Below are 24,640 nucleotides of genomic sequence, written 5' to 3' on the forward strand. Positions count from 1 at the left end.
ATGACATTGCCAAGGGGAAGCAGGTGTAGTATGAAGAGGAGAGGACCAAGCACTGAACCCTGGGGGACGCCTTGGGGCAGCGGAGCAGTGGAGGAGGTGCAGTTGTTGATGTGGATGAACTGTTGTCTGTCGGTGAGATAAGATTGGAGCCAGGAGAGGGCAGTGCCATTGATACTGAGGGAAGATTCGAGGCGGGAGAGAAGAATGGTGTGGTTGATAGTGTCAAAAGCTACAGTGAGATCCAGGAGGATGAGGATGGTGAGGTGACCAGCGTCTGCGGAGAGGAGGATGTCGTTGGTGACTTTGAGGAGTGCTGTTTCAGTGCTGTTTGGCAACAGTGCGTTCCAGTATCTTAGGCACAAAGGGGAGATGGGCCGAAAGTTTGATATGATGTCGGGGTTGAGTCCAGGTTTTTTGAAGATGGGGGTGACAGAAGCCAGTTTGAGTGAAGGGGGGATTGAGCCAGAGCTGAGAGAGGAGTTAATGATTTCTGTGATGAATGTGGAGATAGCTGGTAGACAGTCCTTGATGAGGTGGAATGGGATGGAGTCCAGGACACATGTTGATGTTTTCATTCCTGTCATGATTTTGGACAGCTCCCCTGCCGACACAGGGGAGAACTGAGACAGGGACTGAGAGGTGAAGGGGGGAGGAACAAATGATGGAGTGGGAGTGCAGACAGTGGTGACAGAAGAAGAGGACAGGTTGTTGTAAATGGTGTCATTTTTGGTCTGAAAGAATGAAAGAAAAGAGTTGCATTTATCAGTTGTGAATGAGTCGGTGGTATTGTCACTGGGTTTGAGAAGTTTATTTACTGTGGAGAAAAGAGCCTTGGGGTTGCTGAAACCAGAGTGTATGAGGTGCGAGTAGTAAGTGGACCGGGTAGTGTTAAGAGCTTCCTTATACTGCTGAAGGTAATCTGTGTAGGCTTGTAGATGAACAGTTAAACCAGTTTTCCTATGGAGTCATTCAAGCTGACGCTTACGGGATTTCATTTTGTGCAGATCAGGAGTGTACCAGGGAGCAGAGTGAGTGAATGAGACAGTTTTGGTTTTGATGGGAGCCAGCTGATCGAGACAAGAGGAGAGTGTTTCTTTGTAGTAGTTGATGAGGTCGGAGGGGTTGTCAGTCAGCGTTAGGGTTAGTACACTGCAGCGACACCACCTCCCCGCCCCTCAGGTTTGTCCATGTGTGTATATCCTGTGGGTGTGGTTTCATTGAGTGAGAAATAGTCCAGAGGTTTGTGCCAAGTTTCAGTGATACAGAGGAAATCCAGGTTTTTGTCAGTTATGAATTCATTTAAAATGAGACTTTTATTGTTGAGTGAGCGGGTGTTGAGCAAAGCCAGTTTCAGGTGACGCTGCTTCGTGATGGGTTGAGAGGACCGAGGAAGGGGGCGGAGATTAGATAGGTGCACATGTCGTTTGTTGTGATGACGTAGTGAGGTAGTTGCGGTTCGCGAATAGGACCAGATGGATTGAATAGAGTTTGGGGTTGAAAAGTTGTAATTGAACGTACGACCAGGGCGTCTGCGTGGAGGACGGCGAAGTAGTCTAGTATCTCGGAGGATGTTAATGCCGTCCGGATGGTGGTGGTTGTTGAGTGAGTGGAGGTCGGCAGTGGAGTAGAGCGGTGGCATGATCCAGGTGTGGTGCGCTAGCACAGAGCTAGCGCTAGCTTGTACCCAGAAGCCGGGTGTCTCAGTTCCAGTCTGATTCCAGCAAGTATGTATATCCTGTATGTATATCCTGAATTTCTTCGCGATCAGAGTGTTGTTCCTCTGCTCGATGGTCGCGGTTGAATCGGGCTCTTGTTGCTTGCTCTGGTGTTGCTGTTGCTGGATTTCTTGGCCTGCAGCTCTAAAGTCCGCTTGCAGATTCACCGTCTCCCGGCACTCCAGCTCCAGCTCCAGCTGCTCGGCGTGCCAATTACTAATGAAGTGGTTTTCAGATCATCGTTTTGTGCACCTTTGCTTGATTTTTTATTTTGTTTTTGTTTTTGTTTTTTAAGGAACTTTTTATCAAAGTGTGTGTGTACGGTGACACTCGTAACAGCATACACGTGTTCATGAAGACACTGAACAGAGCTGGATCTTCACTCACACTATTATTCCCTATAATTTCACAGGCTAAACACTGGATATTGAGAGGAGTCCTAACTTTCCCTTGCAAAACAGAATCTAACTCGTGAAAACCGGCGCGTTAACCCCAGCGCTTCTCCAAACGCCCCATATCCCCCGAGCGATCCCCCCCGACAGACTCCCGCAGAAGGCTGACTCGAGGACGAGTGTTTCTGGACATCGTCTGCAAGTTCACATCACCCGGCTTATTTCTCCAATGGCTTTTGGATTTTTGCTTAAAATAAGCTCTGTGACCAACAAAAGTTTATGATTCTTACACACGTTGTTCATCGTGATAATCTTCACAAATGAACACAACTTTTATGAATTTTGAATAAAAATCAAGTCACCTTTATTTATATAACGCATTTTACAACACAGAGTGTTTCAAAGCAGCTTTACAGAGATAACAGGAAAATAATGCAGTAAAGTTTGTTTCCAGAAGAAAATAGCGTCACAGTCCAGCTTGAGTCAGTTCAGTGATGCTTCATTTCTGTTGTAAGAAAGTTATTAATTTAGATAATTTATATATATATCGGCTCTGGAGAAAACCGTGATGTCATCGTCCAGCTCAGTTCAGTTCTCATATAATGGAGTCAGTGCAGGAGATCAATAATATTGCTGAATATTACTCTGATCCTGAAACACAACAGGGATCCGCTTCCCACTGGAACTGGTGTCCGTGTTTCCTGAACTCTGATGACCAGATTCTTGCCCAGAGATTACAGAGAGTTACGAGATATCTTATCATGCATCTCAGTCTGGCTTTAACATAGTCTTACATTGTTAATCAGTCTTAAAAATAGGCACATTTAAAATGATGTGAGATAAATTTTGTCATTCTTGACTTTTCTGATTTGATTTCAGAGCAAAGTTTTATATATTTTTAGACTCTTACAAGGCATTAGACCCAGTGGAGCTATATACAGTATATATATAAAATGCAGATAAAAAAATAAAAAATTGTGACTGCTTCTTTCTTTGTTCATTTAATGTTCTCAATTTAATTAAACAAATCTTGGAGGGATTGACTCTTGTGAAGCGACAGCTGCTGGTCAATGAAGATCTCAGCCCAAACATCTGTAATGTTTAAATATACTGTTTATAGGGCAAAGAGTGACGGATCGTGTGCAGTTCATCACCAAACATATTACATTTACATTTACATTACATTTAGCAAACACTTTTATCCAAAGCCTCTTACAAATGAGAACAACAGAAGCAGTGAAACTAACAGTAGGACAACAATATGCAAGTGCTGACCCTTCTCAGTTTAATCTAACGCAGTACATGTTATTTTTATATATTTTTTATTATAGAACAGAATAGAGTAGAATAGAATAGAAATGTTAGTATTACAATATTCATTAATCAATAAAACTGAAACCCTTCACAAACAGAAGATATCACATTTACTAGATTGTAAAAATATATTTTCATGAATAAAACAAACACAGATACATGTGATGTTGAAAAAGATGTGGAGGTGTAGAGATTGAGGAAGTCATGATGTCACACACTCAGTATACAGTAGGAGGCGCTAAACATTCTTCACGATAGAAGTAAACCCGCCAGAAAACTAAACGAGGAAGAAGAGAGATGATGGGCCTCTGCGCATGCGCATTCTGAGCAGAAACCGAAAGTTAAAAAATATCTACGAAACGCAAACTCACCTTCAGAAGTCTTGAAACTGTCATTTATATCACACTACGGTAAGTTCATCTCATCTATCTGCTTGTGATATCATGCCATATTATTGTACAATGTTTTCGCATTCGCGTCGCTATCATAAACTCGATCCTCCAGTATGAACTGTATGGAGTTGTGACGCATGTAAAGGTGGCCCAGACAGCAGAGCACACGCGGGCCAGTTCTGCTCAGATCCTCCCAGCCGGAGACGCGCATGAAAGAAGATGCAAAAGTCAATCCAAAACGTAGATACTAACTTTTGAATAAAATGCAGACATAAACTTAAAACATCTTATATTTATCCCATAATTGTTGCAAATGATATAAAAAACCAAGGCCAGAAAATATGAAGAACATAAATTTATTAATAAAATTGCAGATGCATCAAGAAACAACTTAAAGGGTCATGAACCCCCTCTTTCAGCTCAAGCCTAGCTCACAATCTTTGGCTGTGAGAAGAAGGGAAGGGAGGGGTGTGGCATGGCGCACATTTTTTATAGCTGGCAAAGTTAAAGTCTAATGAAATACACTGACACCTTATTTTTGTCCTTTCAAAAGTAACTGAATGCCCTGCTTCATATATTAGCCTACACTAATCATAATTGTATTTAAAACATAAATGTACATGTATATGTATAATTATGTCATTATAAAATATATATTTGTTTATATACGCATTACACACTATAAATGCATATATTTGAAAATAATACATTTTCCGCTTAAAAAAAGAAAGAAAAAAAGTTCCGTACACAGCCTAGATCTACGCGCCCCCTGAACCCACATAATGAAGATGGACAGTGACATAGAAATTTGCACAAATTAAAGGGATACTCCACTTTTTTCGGAAATATGCTCATTTTACAACTCCCCCAGAGTTAAACAGTTGAGTTTTACCGTTTTAGAATCCATTCAGCCGAACTCCGGGTCTGACGGTACCACTTTTAGCATAGCTTAGCATAGATCATTGATTCTGATGAGTCCAGTAGCATTTCTTTCAAAATGACCAAAGAGTTTCAATATTTTTCCCATTTAAAACTTGACTCTTCTGTAGTTAAGCCGTGTACTAAGATCGACGGAAAATGAAAAGTTGCGATTTTCTAAGCCTATATGGCTAGGAACTACTCTCATTCCGGCGTAATAATCAAGGAACTGTGCGGCTGTACCATGAGTCCAGCAGGCGTAATGATATGACGCAGCGCCTGAAAATAGTCCCCAGCTCAGTAACTTCTTCCAACGTGACCGGGACTAAGTTTGTCTAACCTATTAGACCTATTTTCAGGCGCTGCGTCATATCATTACGCCTGCTGCACTTATGGTACAGCCGCACAGTTCCTTGATTATTACGCCGGAATGAGAGTAGTTCCTAGCCATATAGGCTTAGAAAATCGCAACTTTTCATTTTCCGTCGATCTTACTACACGGTTTAACTACAGAAGAGTCAAGTTTTAAATGGGAAAAATACTGAAACTCTTTGGTCATTTTGAAAGAAATGCTACTGGACTCATCAGAATCAATGGTCTATGCTAAGCTATGCTAAAAGTGGTACCGTCAGACCCGGAGTTCGGCTGAATGGATTCTAAAACGGTAAAACTCAACTGTTTAACTCTGGGGGAGTTGTAAAATGAGCTTATTTCCGAAAAAAGTGGAGTATCCCTTTAAGCATACCTTCCATACAATTGAGGTATTATCGAAATAGCTACATTTTAATAACGAGTGATTATTTAACAAAAGGCAAGTAAAAAAAAATTTATAACAGTTTCAGGACTCAGACTAAAAGGCATCGGGCGAAACAGACTCAGACTAAAAGGCATCGGGCGAAACAGACTCAGACTAAAAGGCTTCGGACGAAACGGACTCAGATTAAAAGGCATCGGGCGAAACGCACTCAGACTAAAAGTCTTCGGACGAAACGGACTCAGACTAAAAGGCATCGGGCGAAACAGACTCAGACTAAAAGGCTTCGGACGAAACGGACTCAGACTAAAAGGCATCGGGCGAAACGCACTCAGACTAAAAGGCTTCGGACGAAACGGACTCAGATTAAAAGGCATTGGGCGAAACGCACTCAGACTAAAAGTCTTCGGACGAAACGGACTCAGACTAAAAGGCATCGGGCGAAACAGACTCAGACTAAAAGTCTTCGGACGAAACGGACTCAGATTAAAAGGCATCGGGCGAAACGCACTCAGACTAAAAGACATCGGATGAAACGGACTCAGACATAAAGGCTTCGGATGAAACATAAAGGCCAATGAGTGACAACAGTTTTAAAAGAACTGTACTGTTTTTATGGTATTAATGAGCGCATCTGCTATCACTTAGCCGATTTAGGTGGTAGGCATATAGAATTTCTATGCAAGTAAGTTGCGCTAGCAGCTGTATGCGGTTAGCTATGCAGTCTCGCGCGTATCTTAACTTATCCGATAGCCAGATCCGGGCGAGTTATGGTGAACATGAATCGGCCCAGTGCTTTACAGCCGTAGCAGAAATGCATGTGCCAGAGCGAGCTGCGGGCAACACTCTGCCCGGTTAACACAAGCCGATGCCGAGTCTGAGCCGCAGGCGCTGCGGGGCAGCCGAGCTCGGGCCGATTACTAGATGCTATCTGGGGAACAAGTTCATCTTCAGGATCATAATCATATCGAGCTCTATGGATTCTGCTTTTAGTTTAGATTAATTTACAGATTCTTTACAATCTGAAATATAGAGATGTAGCACGTAAACATTTAAAGTTAACACTAAACACTACCACGCTTCTGTAGGCGTCGATTCACAGACGATCAGCTTTAGTGAGAAGTTTCATTGTTACATTCAAATGTATTTTTCCACCTTCAATGTGAAATTGTATAATAATAATAATAATAAATAAGATGCAGGCAGATCAATAATATTGTTGAATAATATTAAAGGTGCTCTAAGCGATGTTGGGTGACGTCACGTCTTGTTGACGTTCGTAGTATTGTCAGACAAAACGGAGGTTAGCTCGACCCTCCCTCCTCCTCATCCCCTCATTCCTGTTTTCACGTAACTTACAGGAATAATTATATTATGTATGATTTGTTCTCTTTGTTTCCATATGCAGATCTGAACTCGGTTTCTCATGATGGAGAACAGAGAGAGATCTTCATCTCCAGAACCCAGTTGTGTGTCTGTGAATTCTAAATTCAGTGATGAAGCAGTGACCTCTGACCCCAGGTGAGTGTAAACATAAACATATAGTGGGTGATTTAACTGCTCTATAAGAGTCAAAAACACTGAATTCACACAGAGAGATGAGATTTGCAATAGGGCTGCAACTAATTATTATTTTGATAATTCTTTAATTTGTCGATTATTTTTTCGATTAGTCAGATGAAGAGGCAAATAAATACAGTTCATATGAATTTTTGATTATTATTAAATGTAATTTTCATCCATTATGTAAGGAATAATTGACTCCGGTCCGTTGAATTATTAGAAAGTAAAAAAAAATACTACTGAATAACTACTAACGCAGGTAAAGTCACCGGCGACTTTTATTATAAGAACCAGCTGACTCTCTGCTTCTGGCTTCTTCTGGTCTCACAGGTCCTCTCAGCCCAAACCCTCTGGGCTCGACAGTCGCCCGCTGCTGAACTGTCAGTCTTGTGTCCATATAGCTGACTCTGATCAGTGGATTCAGATTGAGCCGTCGGCCCGTACAAATGAAGGAGGGTCAAAGTTCAAGGTCAGCACTGACCCAGGCCGCTACGAGTGTGCCAGGACCAGAATGCGATGGGTCTGTGACTGTGTCGTCACCCTTCAGTACCGGGCCGTAGGCGGATCCTTCCTCAACGGAGAGCTGGGGAAGCTGCAGTGCAGCCGGATCGGTCCAGTGATTGAGCTGACGGTGATCTCAGGGAAACTGGAGGAAGTTCATCTGCCCCATTACGCCTGTTTAGGAGAGTCTGACCCCTCTCTCAAAGATGCTGTGAAAGTCCTCACCGTAGAAGACGAGGGAATAACCACAGAACCTGTGCAGCTGACCCGATTCCACGCTAAGATTGTCCAACCATCCTTCTCTATCGCAACAGTGATTGTAAGTCGGATAAAGCGACTGTACGAACACTGCGATCTTCTTCTCTACATGCGTTGTAAAGATCCTCTCATTCTATTTATCTACTTCTTTCCATATGATGATTATGAAAAAGAAAAAGTTGAGAAGACTGAAAAGTCAAATGACCCAATCAAGCATCCCAAACCTGACAGGCCATTCCGGATGAAAACGCCACACTTTCTTAACATTCCTGGTGCCTTGATCCATCCCAATGAAGGGATCTCATTCAGAAGAGAAACTCCCCCAAACTTCTTCAAGGTCAACACTCGTCTGAAGAATGATCTGCAAGTGACTCTTCTCAGAGAAGAGGATCAGAAGACCGTCTGGACTGCAACCATTAAGAAAGATGAACTTGATCTGATTCGTCCGTAAGAGAGACGAGCCGCGTCTGAGGAAGATGAAGCAAGATATTTCGATAAGCATTGGCCAGATCTCATTCAGGGGCTTAAAAATGTCCAGATCATTGCAGATAAACTGTGTCAGCAGAACCTAATTAATGAGGAACAACATTCAGAAATCACACAGAGTTTCACCAGTCAGGAGAGCATGAGGAAGATCTGTGACATTATACGCAAACACAGAGATGCTGTGAAAGCTGAATTCATCTCGGTTCCTCAGGAAGAGAAGCTTTACCACTTCTGCTCCTGGCCTGACAGTCTTGTCTGTTTCGTCTCTGTTCAATGTCTCCTTGTTCCTCTTGTGTCTGAGCACATGGCTTTGTCTTTGTTTGTGTTGGCCATGTGCTCCTTTAGCCCCGCCTCCTTGTTTCCTGTTGCCACGCCCCCTCGGTTATCCCTGTCTAGTCCTCTCGTCCCTTTATATTGTGCTCTTTCCTTCATGTCTTTGCTGGCTCGTTGCGTTCATTGTGTGTGTGTGTGTGTGTGTGTGTGTGTGTGTGTGTGTGTGTGTGTTGTCAGTCACTGCTATATTTAGTTTTACTTTTTTGACAATTTCCTTTTGATAATTCTATAGTTTTCTTGTTTCTGTGTTTTACTCTAGTCAAATTTCAGTCTTTTGCTCCAGTTCTCCAAACCTTATCTAGTGTTTTATTATTATTTTCTCTAGTTCTCTGCAAGGTTGCAGTTTTTTGTTTCTTTTGTTTGCAGTTCCAGTAATTATTTTCTAGGATTTTCTTATTTAGTTTTAACCTTTCATTCTTTTTCAATATTTAGTCATTAGTCTCATTAGTTTGTAAATGTAACATTTTTCTTGGTGAAAAATTAGCCATAAACTATGAAATGTAGAATTTACTAAAAAGGATAGTTGTGGCATATATAATCCAGCTGCAATGAGGAACAATAATATTGTCTTTATTTAATAAAAGCCAATTTTTTTGTAAACTTTATTTTGTTGTCTCAGAATTTAATGTTGGGATTTTTTTATATTTACTGCATTGAAATATTCTGAATGGTAGACGTTCTGCAACAACGTGCTTTACCCCAAATGTTGGGTAAGTTGAGCCACTTCTGTGTCACTAGCTCCGTTTCTGTGTCCTTATGATCCGTTCCTTTATTTATCCTGATAGAAGACAGCTGAGATATGATGTGTTGTATAATAATGCTGAAGCACAGATATTTCTCAGTGAAGAATATGTACTCCGAGCTTCATGTCCTTCAATGAACGCCTTTATTGTCATTGCATTTAAATAAAACCAGATTATAGAGCCACTCTAGTAAAGTGCATTATTATAACACATATACAGTATATAAAACTCATTTCACAACATATTCATTGCAAACACACATAAACACACACACACACACACACACACACACACACAGAGAGAGTACACTCACTCATCATTCTCTCTTCTTTCCTGCAAACACACCCTAACCATAACACAAAACATAAAAAACACAGTTTACCCACTCTCCTACTAAGTGGCTAATAAATATTCTAGTATGATAAAGTGCTGAGTAACTGTGCAAACTAACCCTAACCTTTAACATTAAAGTTAAAAGAGGACAGGCGACGATCTTCTGTGCTGTGTTGATCACTCTCTGTATTCTTTCCTTGTCAAGTCAAGTCAAGTCATCATTTATATAGATTGTTTCAAAGCAGCTTCACAGAGATAAACGAATAATTTTAAAGGGATACTTCACTTTAAAATGAAAATTCTGTCATCATTTACTCACCCTCAAGTTGTTTCAAACCTGTAAGAATTTCTTTCTTCTGCTGCACAGAAAGATAGATATTTTGAAGAATGTCAGTAACCAAACAGTTAACTGGAGCCATTGACTTCCATAGTACATTTTCTTTCCTACTATGGAAGTCAATGGCTCCAGTTAACTGTTTGGTTACTGACATTCTTCAAAATATCTATCTTTCTGTGCAGCAGAAGAAAGAAATTCATACAGGTTTGAAACAACTTGAGGGTGAGTAAATGATGACAGAATTTTCATTTTAAAGTGAAGTATCCCTTTAAGGTAACAGAGATTGTTTTGACTTTTATTGACTTTTCTTTAATAAAGTTATTTTCCAGCTAAAGTTAGTTTTGATTGATTCGTTTCCGTCGCAACGGTCATTTGTTATTAAATTTTTTATTATTTTATTTATTTTATTTTATTATTTAAAAAGGGACAGTGTATGCTAATCAACATTCAGATCAAATGTAGGAGTACCCGAGTTAGCCACAGGCTAGTTTTCATCGGCAGTCCCCTTGCCAGATGTTATTAGGCATCCTAAAATAGTAAACTGTTATAATACAATAAAATTCTTTATACAATAAACAAAAGATAAAAAAAAATTAGACTATGTTAAAATCACAACCAATCAAGTAAACAAGATAAACAAATAATATCTAAAAATAGATGATAATAGATGATACCATTATTGTTAGTGGATGAGACCAGCGTCAGTGTTGACAGTGTTGATTTTCAATAAGCCATTTCTTAACATTAATCTTAAATGAGTAATAGGACGGAGACTCTCTAATTAATGGTGGTACTGAGTTCCATTGATGTGATGCTGTAAATGAAAAGACGGCCTGACTAAATGCAGTTTTTTTTAATGGTATTGTGCAGTCCCTCCTAGCTGCACCTCTTGTAACTCAGTTTACATTCGATTTAAAATTGATAAGGCCAAATAAAGGCGGAGGAGCTGACCTGTGCATGATCTTATAAACTAAACAGACATTTCTGTATTTTATGAGGTTTTCCCAACTAAGCAATTTGTACTTCTTTAAAATATGGCAATGATGGTAATGAATTGGCTTTTTGTCTAGAATTTTAAGTGCTTGTTTATATAATGATTTCAGTGATTTTAAGGCTGTAGAGTGTGCGTTGGACCAACTTATCAAACAGTAAGTGATGTGGGAGAAAACCAATGAGTGGATATATATACCTTAGCTGCCTCAGTTGATAAGAGGTTTCTGATATACCTGAAATTAGCCAAACTGAACTTTACATTATTACAGACCCTCTTTATGTGGGTTTTGAAGGCAAGATGTGAGTCTAAATGTAGTCCTAAGTACTTGTATTCTGAGACAACTTTTAGTCTGTGTCCTGAAATAGAAATGTCTTGTTCTGCGTCTATGCGGGAGCTTTTGGATAAAAACATACAAACTGTTTTTGAAACATTCAGTTGTAAACAACAGTGATTAAGCCAGGATGTAACCTTCACTAATACATCTGTTAGCTTGAATGCAACCTCTGCAGCAGTCTTACCATGAGTAAAAATAACTATTATCAGCGTACATTAAAATATCACAATTTTCACATACAAAGGGTAGATCATTAATATATATGCTAAAAAGGGTTGGACCAAGTATGGAGCCCTGCGGCACCCCGGTTGAAAGACATAGGGGGTTAGATTTATAGTTACCGATTTTAACATGTTGAGAGCGGAGTGAGAGATAAGATTTGATAAGATTGACCAACTCTGAAGAAAAATTTTAATTCAGTAATTTATACAATAGGATTTTATGATTAACCGTGTCAAATGCTTTTTTTTAAGTCAAGGAACACGGCCCCTACTACCCCACCTGTATCCAGTGATGCCTTAACTTTTTCTATGAAGTAACATGTAGCTGCTTCTGTCAAGTAATTAGCCCTAAATCCAAATTGCATTGGGTGCAGTGGAAAGGTGCTATTATTGAGATAATCAATGATTTGTTTGTTAATCAGTTTTTCAAATACTTTCGATACTATAGGTACCAACACTGATGGGCCTGTAGTTGGAAGTCAGTAGAGGGTCACCGCCTTTAAATATAGGGGCCACAACAGCAGGCTTCCATGAATCAGGAAACCTTCCTTGAGCCAGTGAAATATTGATTATGTGTGTTAGTGGAGTAACAATTGAAGAATTAATCTTTCAGCATAACTGTATCCATACCATAGACATCCTTAGCCCTTGAGGATTTGAGAGATGTGACTACTTTTACAACCTCATCCTCTGATACTGATTTTAGTGTTAATGCTGACTCTCTATTATTGGTTATATGTGCATTATTTTGTTGTACTGCAAAACATTGGGCAATAGTATCTACTGACTCAACACTGATGTGCCACATCAGTCGGGCTCTCCAAGATTATGTTATTTGCTTTTAGTACAATTGGCTTAGTTATACTAATGTTTTGACCGTTTTTTTTTTTAATCTGACTCCAAATGGCTTTTGAGTTACCATTTGAATTTTCTGCAATTATAATGAAAAAGTCTGCCTTAACTTTTCTCAGTTCTCTAGTTACTGTGTTTCTTAGCCTAACGAAGTTATACCTATCAAGAGACATCTTTGATTTTGTGGCTATTTTTAAAGCGTTGTCCCGCTCCTTCATTAATTTTAGAACTTTCTCGTTCATCCAAGGAAGACTCTGTTTCTTGTTTTTACATTTAATTCTAATTGAAAATTCATGAATTGTAGATTGCAATTTTTCTGTAAAGATTTGACTGGTCATTTCTAAATCATTTACAGGAAGTAGCTCATCCCATTTTATATTTTTTATGGCTGCCTTGAAGTCATCTGTTTGTTTTTCGGGATGCCAAAAAATTCCTTATTGCCAGCGTTCATAACCCGCCTGCAAGTGAGTTTTCTTGATATAAGCACCATATGATGATCTGATAGCCCAGTTATCATATTGAATGATTTTATGATCCTTTCCGGTCTATTACTAAATATAAGGTCAATTTGGGTACTGGTACTATTTGTTATTCTTGTTGGACCTTTAACCAATTGAACCAGATTAAAACCATCAAAACTTTGCTTTAGCTTCATTCTTGAGGACTTATCTTCCCAGTTTAAATTGAAGTCACCCATTATAATTATTTCTTTCTTAAAATCAAGTTGACATTATACAGTCTTAAGTTTTTTATAGAAGCTAATGTTTGAGGAAGGTGGTCGATAAACGACTACAATGGTGTAGGACATCTGAGGTGAAATAATCATATTCAAGGATACATGTAACAGATGTTATATTTATTTATTAATTTCACTCAAAATCTCCTTTGTTATTATCATTTGTTATATTTCTTTCATTATTTTGTATTCTGGAATTTCATTTATTCTTCTAATATTGATTTCTATTAATTAAGATGTCATATTTCTATGGTTACATGGTCATTTTTCAGTTTTGTTAAATAGGGTGCGTGGCTCCTTTAAGATTAATGTTCTTTCATGTTCCGGTTCTGGTTGCTCTCCTTCAGTTCGCGGTAAATGCGACTGAAGAGAGGTGGGTTCTGTCTGAAAAGTTTTATATGAGTTTTGTTTATTGTAATATAACATGTAATTTGTTCTAAAATGCACTTGAATCTTATTCAAACATGTATGAAGTTTGTGTGAATGATGATATGAGTTATAGCATGTATTTTTCGGAGAGAACTCAATTTAATTTAAGAGAAGAGAATTTAAGCATGAGTGTGCATCTGTTGGTTAAAATAATGCCTTTCACTAACAGGCTGGATTGAGAGGCCACAGATTGCAGTTTGCTTTTCATTTGTCTTTTTATTCATACAGAATAAAAACCGGCCTGTGAAATTCCTGTTGCCCGGTCTCATTTAATACAAACACAACGCAGAGTGAAATGAAGACCGGTCACATACACATTGTAGATCACTTGGATTTTGCAATTGAATCTTATTGCAATAGATGGTGTTTCTTACATATATCATAACTCCACCCCCTTTTGCATCAGTTCGGTCCCTCCGGTAAATATCATAACCCGGAACTATTAGAGCAGCGGATGGAGAGTTCTTATGAAGCCAAGTTTCCGTTAAACAGAGGAAGTCTAAATTAGACTCTAGTAATATATGATTTATTTGAACATTTTTAGACTTTAAGCTCCGTATGTTTTGGTGGCCGCCTAACATGCCCTTTGGCTTAGCTTTCGGATCCCAGATAATCCTCGAATTGTTCACAGTTTGAAAGACTTTCCAGTTCTGGTTCTTACGGATGGCTCTGTTAACTTCCCCACACCTGTTCCTCTTGTACACATGATTGTCTGATGAATTCCTGCAGTGCTTGTCACTCAATTGGACATCAAATGTACTCACGAGCGTATAGTCACCGCCGGTGTTGCTCCTGGGAAGCAACACCTCAAATTAGGGGCTGCCAAGACGACACCATTCTCTCTACAGACTTTAAACGGGAACCTGCGATAAACGCTGATGGCGTTCACATGCGCATTAAGAATTGGTTCTATAGTTATGTGCGTTTGAATATATGTGCGCAGGTTTGTAATTCCCTACAAACCAAGCCTAAACTAAGTACTGGTCTTTCCTTATAAATTTTGATACAGAATTTTATTTTATTTGTCACTTCGGGGTAGATACGCGAAACGAATTTCCCGACGACGCTTTATCTGTAGAGTGGTAAAGGGATCCGCCATAGGGAGAGACTAGGTGGCACTTCAGCACTGCGTTGTCATCGGGTCCAGGTGAAGGTCCCTCGTCAGATCTGGATCCGGCAGGCTGCGGGAAAACCTCGGGATAAACAAAGACACTAATATTAGCGTAGATGCCATTCTTCTTATGATGTAACGAGTACATCAGGATTTATGGGCAGTGTTCCCGGTTCCGGCTGACCTAATCTATGCAGCCTAACATTGAATTATAGAAGTCTATAATGTATTATGGGAATGCTAGCTCAAAGAGATGTGTCTTTAATCTAGCTTTGAACTTACAGAGTGTGTCTGCTTCCCGGACAATGTTAGGAAGACTGTTCCAGAGTTTTGGTGCTAAATAGGAGAAGGATCTACCGCCAGCAGTCGATTTTGATGTTCTAGGTATTAGTAACTGGCCGGAATTTTGAGATCGCAATAGACGTGAAGGACTATAATGCGTTAAGAGCTCGCTCAAGCACTGCGGAGCTAAACCATTTAGTGCTTTGTAAGTGATCAGCAATATTTTAAAATGTATGCGATGTTTAATAGGGAGCCAATGCAGTGTTGACAGAACCGGGCTAATATGGTCATACTTCCTGGTTCTGGTAAGAACTCGAGCTGCTGCGTTTTGAACTAGCTGTAGTTTGTTTATTAAGCGTGCAGGGCAACCACCCAGTAGAGCATTACAATAATCTAGCCTTGAGGTCATGAACGCATGAACTAACTGTTCCGCATTTGTCAATGAGAGCATATGGTGTAATTTAGATATATTTTTAAGATGGAAAAATGCAGATTTACAGATAATAGACACGTGACTTTCAAATGAAAGATTGGTATCAAAGAGCACACACACACACACACCCACACACACACACACACACACACACACACACACACAGTTTCCTAACCAACGACGAAGATTTAACAGAGCAGCCATCAAGTGTAAGACAGTATTCTACAGGGTGGGCCATTTATATGGATACACCGTAATAACATGGGAATGGTTGGTGATATTAAAGTCCTGTTTGTGGCACATTAGTATATGTGATGGTCACCACCCATCTTGAGGAGTTTGCCCCCTCACATATACTAATGTGCCACAAACAGGACTTTAATATCACCAACCATTCCCATGTTATTACGGTGTGTAGATTATTACGCGAGGAAGTTTTTTGTCCAATAATTATGACCGCCGCTAGCGTAGCTAGCGAAAGCGGTCATATAGGGATTGTCAAAGTTTTTTTTTTTTTTTTTTTTTTTTTCGTCATCTACTGAATTTTTTCGTCAACGATACCAGGGACACCGAAACACCGGGGAACATGAAATTTGGTGGGCATGTAGCCCCACTAGACTTTTACGGAAAAATTTCGTTTGGTCCCCGGGGGCCACTCCCCCCCGCGCTGGGCCCCCCCAAACCCAAAAAATGCAGTTTTTCCTAAATAACTACCTGAACCGTGGCACCGAGGATGAAGATTTTTTTATGGTATGTTGCTCTTAAGGGCCCACATCAACCTAGCCCATAATCACTCATTTGTGATTCGCGCCCCTCCCATAAAAAATGAAAATGCAATATTATTCTGCTTTAATCGCCCCTATCTTCAGTTGAGATGTTCAGAACTGCACCATATTTCATGTGTATGATTAACTTGACATCCTCTGGGGGTATGCTAAGTTTCGTAGAATTTCATCCATGGGGGGGTATAAAATAAATTCATTTATGTGCACATTTAGTGACTGTACACTCATCGGCCTGTAGATGGTGGTGTTGAGCGAAGGGTTGCTGGTTTAGGATGATACTGTCACACACACACATGCAGGAATACAAACAAACGCGAGCATGCGCACACACTGACATCCACACGCACAGACACACACCCATACACACACATACAAATCCACATGCACAGACACACACACACGCGCACACACATGTACGCACGCATACATACACGCACAGCAGAGGTGGGAGACTCGAGTCATATGACTTGACTCGAGTCAGACTCCAGTCGCAATTTTCTGGACTTGAGACTTACTTGACTAGATCTCTGAAAAGACTCGACTTGACTTTAGACTTGCTCCTTGTGACTTTAGACTTGACTCGGACTTGTGCCTATTTACTTGAAATGACTTGTGGAAAATAATTTATTTCAATTATTGTGAATTTTTTTTTTTTTTTTACGGAAACTCGTTTTCCCTCCTCTGTGGCTGTCAATCATTCTCCATTCAGTATTCAAACAGCGCGCGCGCCTCTTCCGGTTGGATGCACGGTAAAACTCTCTCCATTCTCCAATATGATATATTCACATTATAATGCATGATCTGTAGATAAAAGGCTGTGGATTTGCATAAAATGACTTTATTTTGTTGGAGTTTGTTGCTGTTTTTAAACGACTCACTACCGTGTGCTTGTTAGATCACGCACATCACAAGGACTATGAATCGGCATCAAATGCACAATAACTGGAATTTAAAACTGTGAAATAAATGATCAATAAACTGTTGGACAGATATACACTAGGATTTGTGCGCTCGACATTTCTTCGCTTTGTGCCGTGAACTTTTAAATGCGCACTTGTGCAGCGCAGCGCTGAACACTGTGACTCCATGTTGCTTTGAGCACATCATTCTGCATACGCGCTTTGTGCGTTCTGTTTTGAAGCGTTTCATTATCATAGTTTTGCGCACTGAAAGATTATTAAAAGCTTATATTTTTTTATACCTAGCCTGCTCAATACATTTAAAATAAGCATAATTTAATTGTATATTATTTCTGTGTAGTGTAGGCTATATAAATACACTTCTGAATTCTTGACATTAATATATAAATATAAAATTGTGAAATGTATGACTGCCTGATTGAATTTTATAAGAGTACTAATAGTAATTTGTTTTTATTAACATGTTTAGATTTTATAAAATTACTGTGCATATTTTTTTCAAGAATTACTTTTTGCTGCTGATTTATACACATTAAGTTTAATAAAAATGCATAATACATTTATGTAATATTTAAAGGTGTTAACTGGAATCTTACACTGCAAAATAATAACTTAAAAAGGATTAAATTCATCACAATTATGTAAGTATCTGGAAATTTGACATCACAGCAAAATAACTATATGTATGGCTAGCACAAGATGGGAAAAATTTGATTAATTCTTGTTTACTTGTGTTCATTTAATTTATTTTTATTTTAGAGCATTTAAAGTGCTTCTTAATGATATTTTATTTATTACACACAAGTTAGTTTATTTATTTTTGTAACCCATCAGCCCTCTGTGTCTGTAATAAAAGTCCCAGAGTTAAAAAAAATGTGTAAAACGAGCCTGTGTGTGACTTGGTATGACTTGATGACTAAGTTGCGACTTGACTTGACTTGACTTGACAAAGAGTATGACTTGACTTGACTTGACTTGACAAAGAGTATGACTTGACTTGACTTGACTTGACCCTTACAACAGAATGACTTGACTTGACTTTGACTTGACCCTTACAACAGAATGACTTGACTTGACTTTGACTTGCAATGTTAAGACTTGGACTTGACTTGAGACTTGCATTTAGTGACTTACTCCCACCTCTGACGCACAGACACACACACACACAGACACACACATACACAAACACACACACATACACACACAGACAGACATGCACATACTACTACTTTTTTTAGGTATATACATAAACACGCAATACAGCCAAATTGCTCCACGTCATTTATTTTTGTGGAAAGCCAGTGCAGGCCTGAGCGGCGGTCATATTTTGTACCGCCATGCGGTACATCTAGTTAGAATCTGTTTTGCATTCCGTTCATTTTGTGAATTGGTAGGTTTCGTCTGGGTGTGAAGAAATATAGAGCTGAGTATCGTCGGCATAACAGTGAAAACTAATTCCATGTTTCCTAATGATATCTCCTAATGGTAGCATGTACAGAGTGAACAGCAGCGGCCCTAGTACTGAGCCTTGTGGTACGCCATACTGAACTTGTGATCGATGAGACATCTCTTCATTTACTGCTACAAACTGATAACGGTCAGATAAGTATGATTTAAACCATGCTAATGCAATTCCACTAATGCCAACATCGTTTTCTAGTCTTTTTAAAAGAATGTTGTGGTCAATGGTGTCAAATGCAGCACTAAGATCGAGTAACACTAATAGCGAGATACAACCACGATCGGATGATAAGAGCAAATCATTTGTGACTCTAACGAGAGCTGTCTCGGTACTATGGTACGGTCTAAATCCTGATTGGAAATCCTCACAGATATCATTTCTTTCTAAAAAGGAACATAGTTGTGAGGATACTGCCTTTTCTAGTATCTTTGACAGAAAAGGCAGATTCGAGATCGGCCTGTAATTGACTAATTCTGTAGGATCAAGTTGCGTTTTTTTAACAAGCGGTTTAATCATAGCCAGCTTAATTTTTTTTGGTACGTATCCTAGAGACAAAGATGAATTAATGATATTAAGAAGAGGATCTGTGACCTCTGGGAGCATCTCTTTCAGTAGCTTAGTCGGTATAGGGTCTAACATACATGTTGTCGATTTAGATGAATTAACGAATTTGCAAAATTCTTCCTCTCCTATAGCAATAAATGAGGGAGACTAAAATGCACTGCCTGATGCGATACTGTAGTAGACTTGTCTGCTGCAGAGCATCCAGCGTCCCACACAGTACACCAGGACGCTCTCTATGGAGGAACGGTAGAAGAGCACCAACAGCTTCTCAGACAGGTATTTTTTTAAGAAGTCTGAGGAAGTACAGGCGCTGTTGTGCCTTCTTTACCACTGCTGTGGTATTGTCCGTCCATGTGACTCGGTCCGAGATTAGGGTTCCTGGGAATTAAAATTTGTGAACCCTCTCCACTAGGTACCCATTGATGGAAAGAGGGAGGTGGTTGGCACGGCATTTCCTGAAGTCTATAATTAGTTCTTTGGTTTTCCCGATGCTGAGAGTCGAGTTGTTTTCTGTGCACCATGTGCGTCGGCAAACTTTATGATGGTATAGAGCAGAGTCCAAGGTCAGACAGCTTCCTGATGAGGATGTCTGGGATGATTGTATTAAATGCAGAACTGTAATCTACAAAGAGCATCCTCACATATGTCCCACTGTGCTCTAGATGGTTTAGGGCTGTATGAAGGGCTATGGTGATGGCATCATCCATTGACCTATTCACTCTGTAGGCAAACTGGTGTGGATCTAGGGTCGATGGTAGACTGGTTTTGATGTGCTTTAATACCAGCCTCTCAAAGCACTTCATAACTACCGGGGTAAGTGCCACCGGTCTGTAGTCATTCAAACTGCTGGGGGAGGGCTTTTTTGGAACCGGGATGATGGTGGATGTCTTCAGGCATGATGGAATGACGGCTTGGGCGAGTGACCGATTGAAGATCTTGGTGAACACAGCGGTAAGCTGGTCAGCACACTCTTTAAGCACTTTTCCAGGTACACCGTCTGGACCGGCAGCCTTTCTTGGGTTCACTGAACTGAGCACTCTCCTCACATCACAGTCCTGCACAGTGAGTGGTGCTACAAGCAGGTGGAGACAGCACACCCGATGTTGGACTTTTTACCTCAAAGCGAGCAAAGAAACTGTTTAGTTCCTCTGCTAGTGAGGCATCTGTGTCGGAGAGCATAGAGTTGCTGCCCTTGTGGTTTGTAATGTTCTTTATGCCCTGCCATGCCCGCCTTGGGTCGATGTCTGTGAAGTGATCTTCTATTTGTCTTTTATAGTCCTGTTTCGTCTCCCTAATGGCCCTTTTCAGGTCAGCTCTAGCTGAGCTGTACCTGGCTGTATCCCCAGACCTGTATGCAGCATCTCTGGCTTTGAGAAGAGTCTGTACCATCTTATTCATCCAGGGTTTCTGGTTAGGAAAACCCCTGACTTTCTTGTTCACAGTGACTGTGTCCACCCAAGCTGTGATGTAGAACAGCACAGTTTGGGTGTATTCATCCAAGTCCGGTTGTGCAAATATGTCCCACACAGTGTGCTCGAAGCAGTCTTGTAGCTGTGCAAGAGCCCCCTCTGGCCAGGTTTTAATAGACTTTACGTCAGGCCTAGCTCTCTTCCTAAGGGATGTATATGCTGGGATAAGGAGCAGTGAGATATGGTCTGAGAGTCCTAAGTGTGGCAAGGGAAATGCCCTGTATGCATGCTTAATATTTGAATAAACATGATCTAATGTGTTCTGGTGGCACATTTCACATACTGGGTGAATTCTGGTAGTACAGTCCCTAAACGTTCCTGGTTAAAGTCTCCAGCTATGATGTGGACACCGTCAGGGTGAGCCTGCAGCTGTATATTTATAGTGGAGTGCAGGTGGGCTAGTGCTGAGCTAACATTAGCATCTGGGGGTTTGTATACAGCCGTGACAATCACAACCATCAGCTCTCTAGGTAGATAAAACTTGACTGACAGAGCCTCAATGCCAGGGGAGCAATAGCTATGTATGATTCTGCTGCTTGAACCCCAAGCGTTGTGCACGTATACACACAGTCCTCCATCCCTTGTCTTACCGGAGTATTTGCTGTGGTCCTGTCGGTGCGTTGTGCGGCCCGCTAACTGTACCGCAGCGTCGCGAATAGCTGGGTGGAGCCAGGTTTCTGCTATCCTAGCACACAGCAGTCCCACAAACAGTTGTAACTATTGTAACTTTTTAATTTGGGATATGATCATAACACACTGTTTTCATGTTTTTATGGGTTGTACAACAATGTAGACACTATTAGTAATATATATCTCATTTATATATGTTTATATATTCATTTATATATGTTTTTATGTGTGTGTTTAAAGGTAATATTGCTGTCTATGTAAATCAAAAACAGAAGAAATGTTAAAAAAAAGAAAGGTAGCCTATTAATTTATTTTTTAACTGGTCATTGACTGATTTTAATTTACCTGTTAAACGTGATGTGTTATGGGTTTCTGTGTCTGTTCTGTATATGTTGCATGTCTCCTCAATCAACACCATCTGATTCAGATCAGCTCATTAATAGGGACTAATACAGAAGAGACTGTAAAGTGTGTTTTGCTGGGTGACTTCAGGACTCAGGGTTGGGGATCGCTGTGCACCAGCCCAACCAGAGCCGGATTAACGCAAAGGCAAACTAGGCACGTGCCTAGGGCCCGATTGGCGGGATGGGGCCCAGACAGAGGGACAAAAAAAAAAAAAAATTAAATGTCCTATCTACAATTTATTTCAAAATGTAGCCTATTAATCAACTAAAAATAGTGACGATGTTTATCTTAACCATAGACTGTTACATTACGTCACATTAACGCCAGCCCATGACTGTATAGAGGCGCCAGCCAGTTTAGTCCGAGGGGACGTCAGAGGCGATCAGAGGCGGTCAACGAACGCATCCATCAGGTGCTGCGAGTGCGAAGCAAAAGCAGAAATAGGCACGCAAAGAAGCACAGCTCGTAATGCAGGTCATCGATTTTGGTGTGATTGCAATGTATTTTAAATATAAACTTGTGGGCTACTGTAGATCAGCGTCATTTTTTGAAAAATCATTCACCGCTTTGTGAGTTTAAAAGAGCGCGCGAGCGTCATTAACGTGCCCAGACCTATTTTTTACAGTCTATGGCCCAGACGCGACGCTTTGAATTTGCGCGTACAATCAATGAATAACATCGCGTCCAGAGCTGACTAGTAAAAAAGCTACAAAAGTAAAAGACAAGACGTTTGTATTCAAAGTTAAAAAACCAACACAACACACTGCAACATTTTTAAATGTTTCAAATAAAGGATCTCATATCTATGGGTCTATCTTCTATATTCTGATGCTGATGATTAGATAATACCCTGACATCATAGCCTATACGAATATTAGTTTAGATTTTTTTTCCTGCTCAGTAGCGATCGTGTCTTTCTCTTCCACTTGATTTGTGTATAGCATATTTAAGGTAGCAATGCAATACATAATAACATATTACTGATATTAATAATATGACAATATCTGCAGTCAATATTGATTAAATGGGAGGGAAAAATCCTGCCCATAACGCAGAAAAATTATAAAAGCACGTTCATGTTCATCTACTGAAGTGGTATTCTGGAACTGTGAATAAACTGAATAAAACAGCAAAATAACAACAAGAACAATAACATCTTCATTAAACAAAAAAGAGATTAGCTTAGATAAAGTTTGATAGGCTACCAGTAACAAGTCTGGACCCATTACTATTTTAATGTTTTTGAAAGAAGTTTATTATTATGCTACAAGCCTGCATTTATTTGATCAAAAAAACAGAAAAAAACAGGAATATTCAGCAAGGATGTGTTAAATTTATAAAAGTGATATTGAAGACTTTTTTAAAACAACTTTTTAATAATCAAAGAATCATGAAAAAAAGTATCACATGTTATAAAATAAATATTAAGCACCATTTCTAACATTTGATAATAAATCAGAATATTATAAAGTTTTCTGAAGGATCACGTGACACTAAATTCAGCTTTGCATCACAGAAATATATTTTAAAGTATAGCCTAGTAAAATAGAAAACCATTATTTTAAATTGTAATAATATTTCACTATATTATTTTTCTGTATTTTTGAACAAATAAATCCAGGCTTGATGAGCATAAGAGACTTCTTTCAAAAACATTACAAATAGTAATTTGTCCAAACTTATGTACTGTGTAAGTAAAAATATACTACATTTAAAATTAAATGTTGAATAAATAAAAAGGTTAGGAATCATATTTGTTTCAAGTGTGTTTTATTGGGGGTGGGGGGGCCTCCAACATGAATTTTGCCTAGGGCCTCCAAATGTCTAGATCCGGCCCTGAGCCCAACAACCATATATAGTCTGGAATAAATATGCAGGACACAACACTGTGTTTGAATGTACTTTGAGTGTATAATTTATCATTTTTCTTCTAAAAAGAAGAAACATTTTCTTGGTCTTGTCACAAACTCTTTCTGAACCTCACTTAGACATGTCGTCCAGTGTTTCCCACCCTGACGGCTCTACAGCATTGCACGTTGTTGATGAAGTCTCCCTCCTCGGACTGCTTTATGTCTGAGTCTCCACTGAAGAGCTGATGAGCTGACCGAGATGTGATTATGAAGAGTTGGAAAGTGTGTTGTGTTTGGTGTGCCTCCAGGAACAGGGTTGGGAAACAGGGAGGTTGCCTTTTTTATTTGGTAAAATACAGTACCTACAAATGTCTGCAAATAAATATGACAATCATGATTTAAAGGGAGTGCAACGTGATAGTTTACTGTATGTACAATATAAATTGTGGATTTATAAAGCCCACACTTTATTCATAAACTTGCAGCCTGTCTATAATAATGAAAGCACCACCCTAGTAACATTTTACATTGTTTTCTAGATATTGGTGTTTAGTTTTTGCCTTTTGCTGCCCATCTTGATGACACTCCTTGGTAGTAGACACACTGAATCTCAAAGGGTCCTTCCAGGTTACATAAATTAACAAATAAATACATATTTTTACATCACTAAAGAGCCCAATTAAAGACTGCCACCGTTTCTTTTGCCTTGTCACATTCTGGGCGTTCATCCTGTGTGTGTTCCTGGAGGTGTTCCTCAACACACTCTGTCAGCTTACTGTCAGCTTATTGTAATTACATTTACTTGACTTCAGCTTGTTTCTTTTTGTGTCTTCATTGCTTGGTTTGTAAATTAAAACAATTGCAACCAATACATTTAAAAAAAAAAGTGTTTGCTACTTCTAATTGAATGTAAATATTGTCAGTGCACTGAACTTGAAATGTATTTACATGACTATAATAATAATAATAATAACAACAACAACAATAACATACTGGTTAATGCAAAACTTTAGCCAAATAATCCAACAATTAATATTTGTGTAAACCAATGTATTGGTCAAAACTATTAACACAACATAACACAGCAATAGGTCAGTGATATTCACACATCACTGGGTTAGCTT

General features: G+C 39.5%; 2 protein-coding genes across 3 annotated transcripts in view; one reads left to right on the forward strand and one right to left on the reverse strand.

Moving 5' to 3' along the window:
- LOC311304780 (uncharacterized protein) overlaps window positions 1–24,640 on the reverse strand; it is a gene marked incomplete at its 5' end in the record, with an annotated part of 578,336 nt that overhangs the window by 533,069 nt on the left and 20,627 nt on the right. The gene's annotated exons all lie outside the window — the stretch shown is intronic.
- LOC311304854 (NACHT, LRR and PYD domains-containing protein 1 homolog) lies at window positions 3,716–9,550 on the forward strand. 2 transcript variants are annotated; one of them, XM_084432198.1, is made up of 3 exons: window positions 3,716–3,831; window positions 6,894–7,006; window positions 7,379–9,550. In XM_084432198.1, the coding sequence occupies exons 2-3, from the start codon at window positions 6,912–6,914 to the stop codon at window positions 8,256–8,258; spliced, it is 975 nt and encodes a 324-aa protein (XP_084288324.1). In that variant the 5' UTR covers window positions 3,716–3,831; window positions 6,894–6,911; the 3' UTR covers window positions 8,259–9,550. The 2 variants fall into 2 exon arrangements, with proteins under 2 accessions (XP_084288324.1, XP_084288325.1); XM_084432199.1 differs by lacking the exon at window positions 3,716–3,831 and adding an exon at window positions 5,573–5,798 and having other exon boundaries at window positions 6,847–7,006.

The sequence above is a fragment of the Rutilus rutilus genome, assembly GCF_951802725.1.
Source record: "Rutilus rutilus genome assembly, chromosome: 15".
NCBI classification, from domain to species: domain Eukaryota; kingdom Metazoa; phylum Chordata; class Actinopteri; order Cypriniformes; family Leuciscidae; genus Rutilus; species Rutilus rutilus.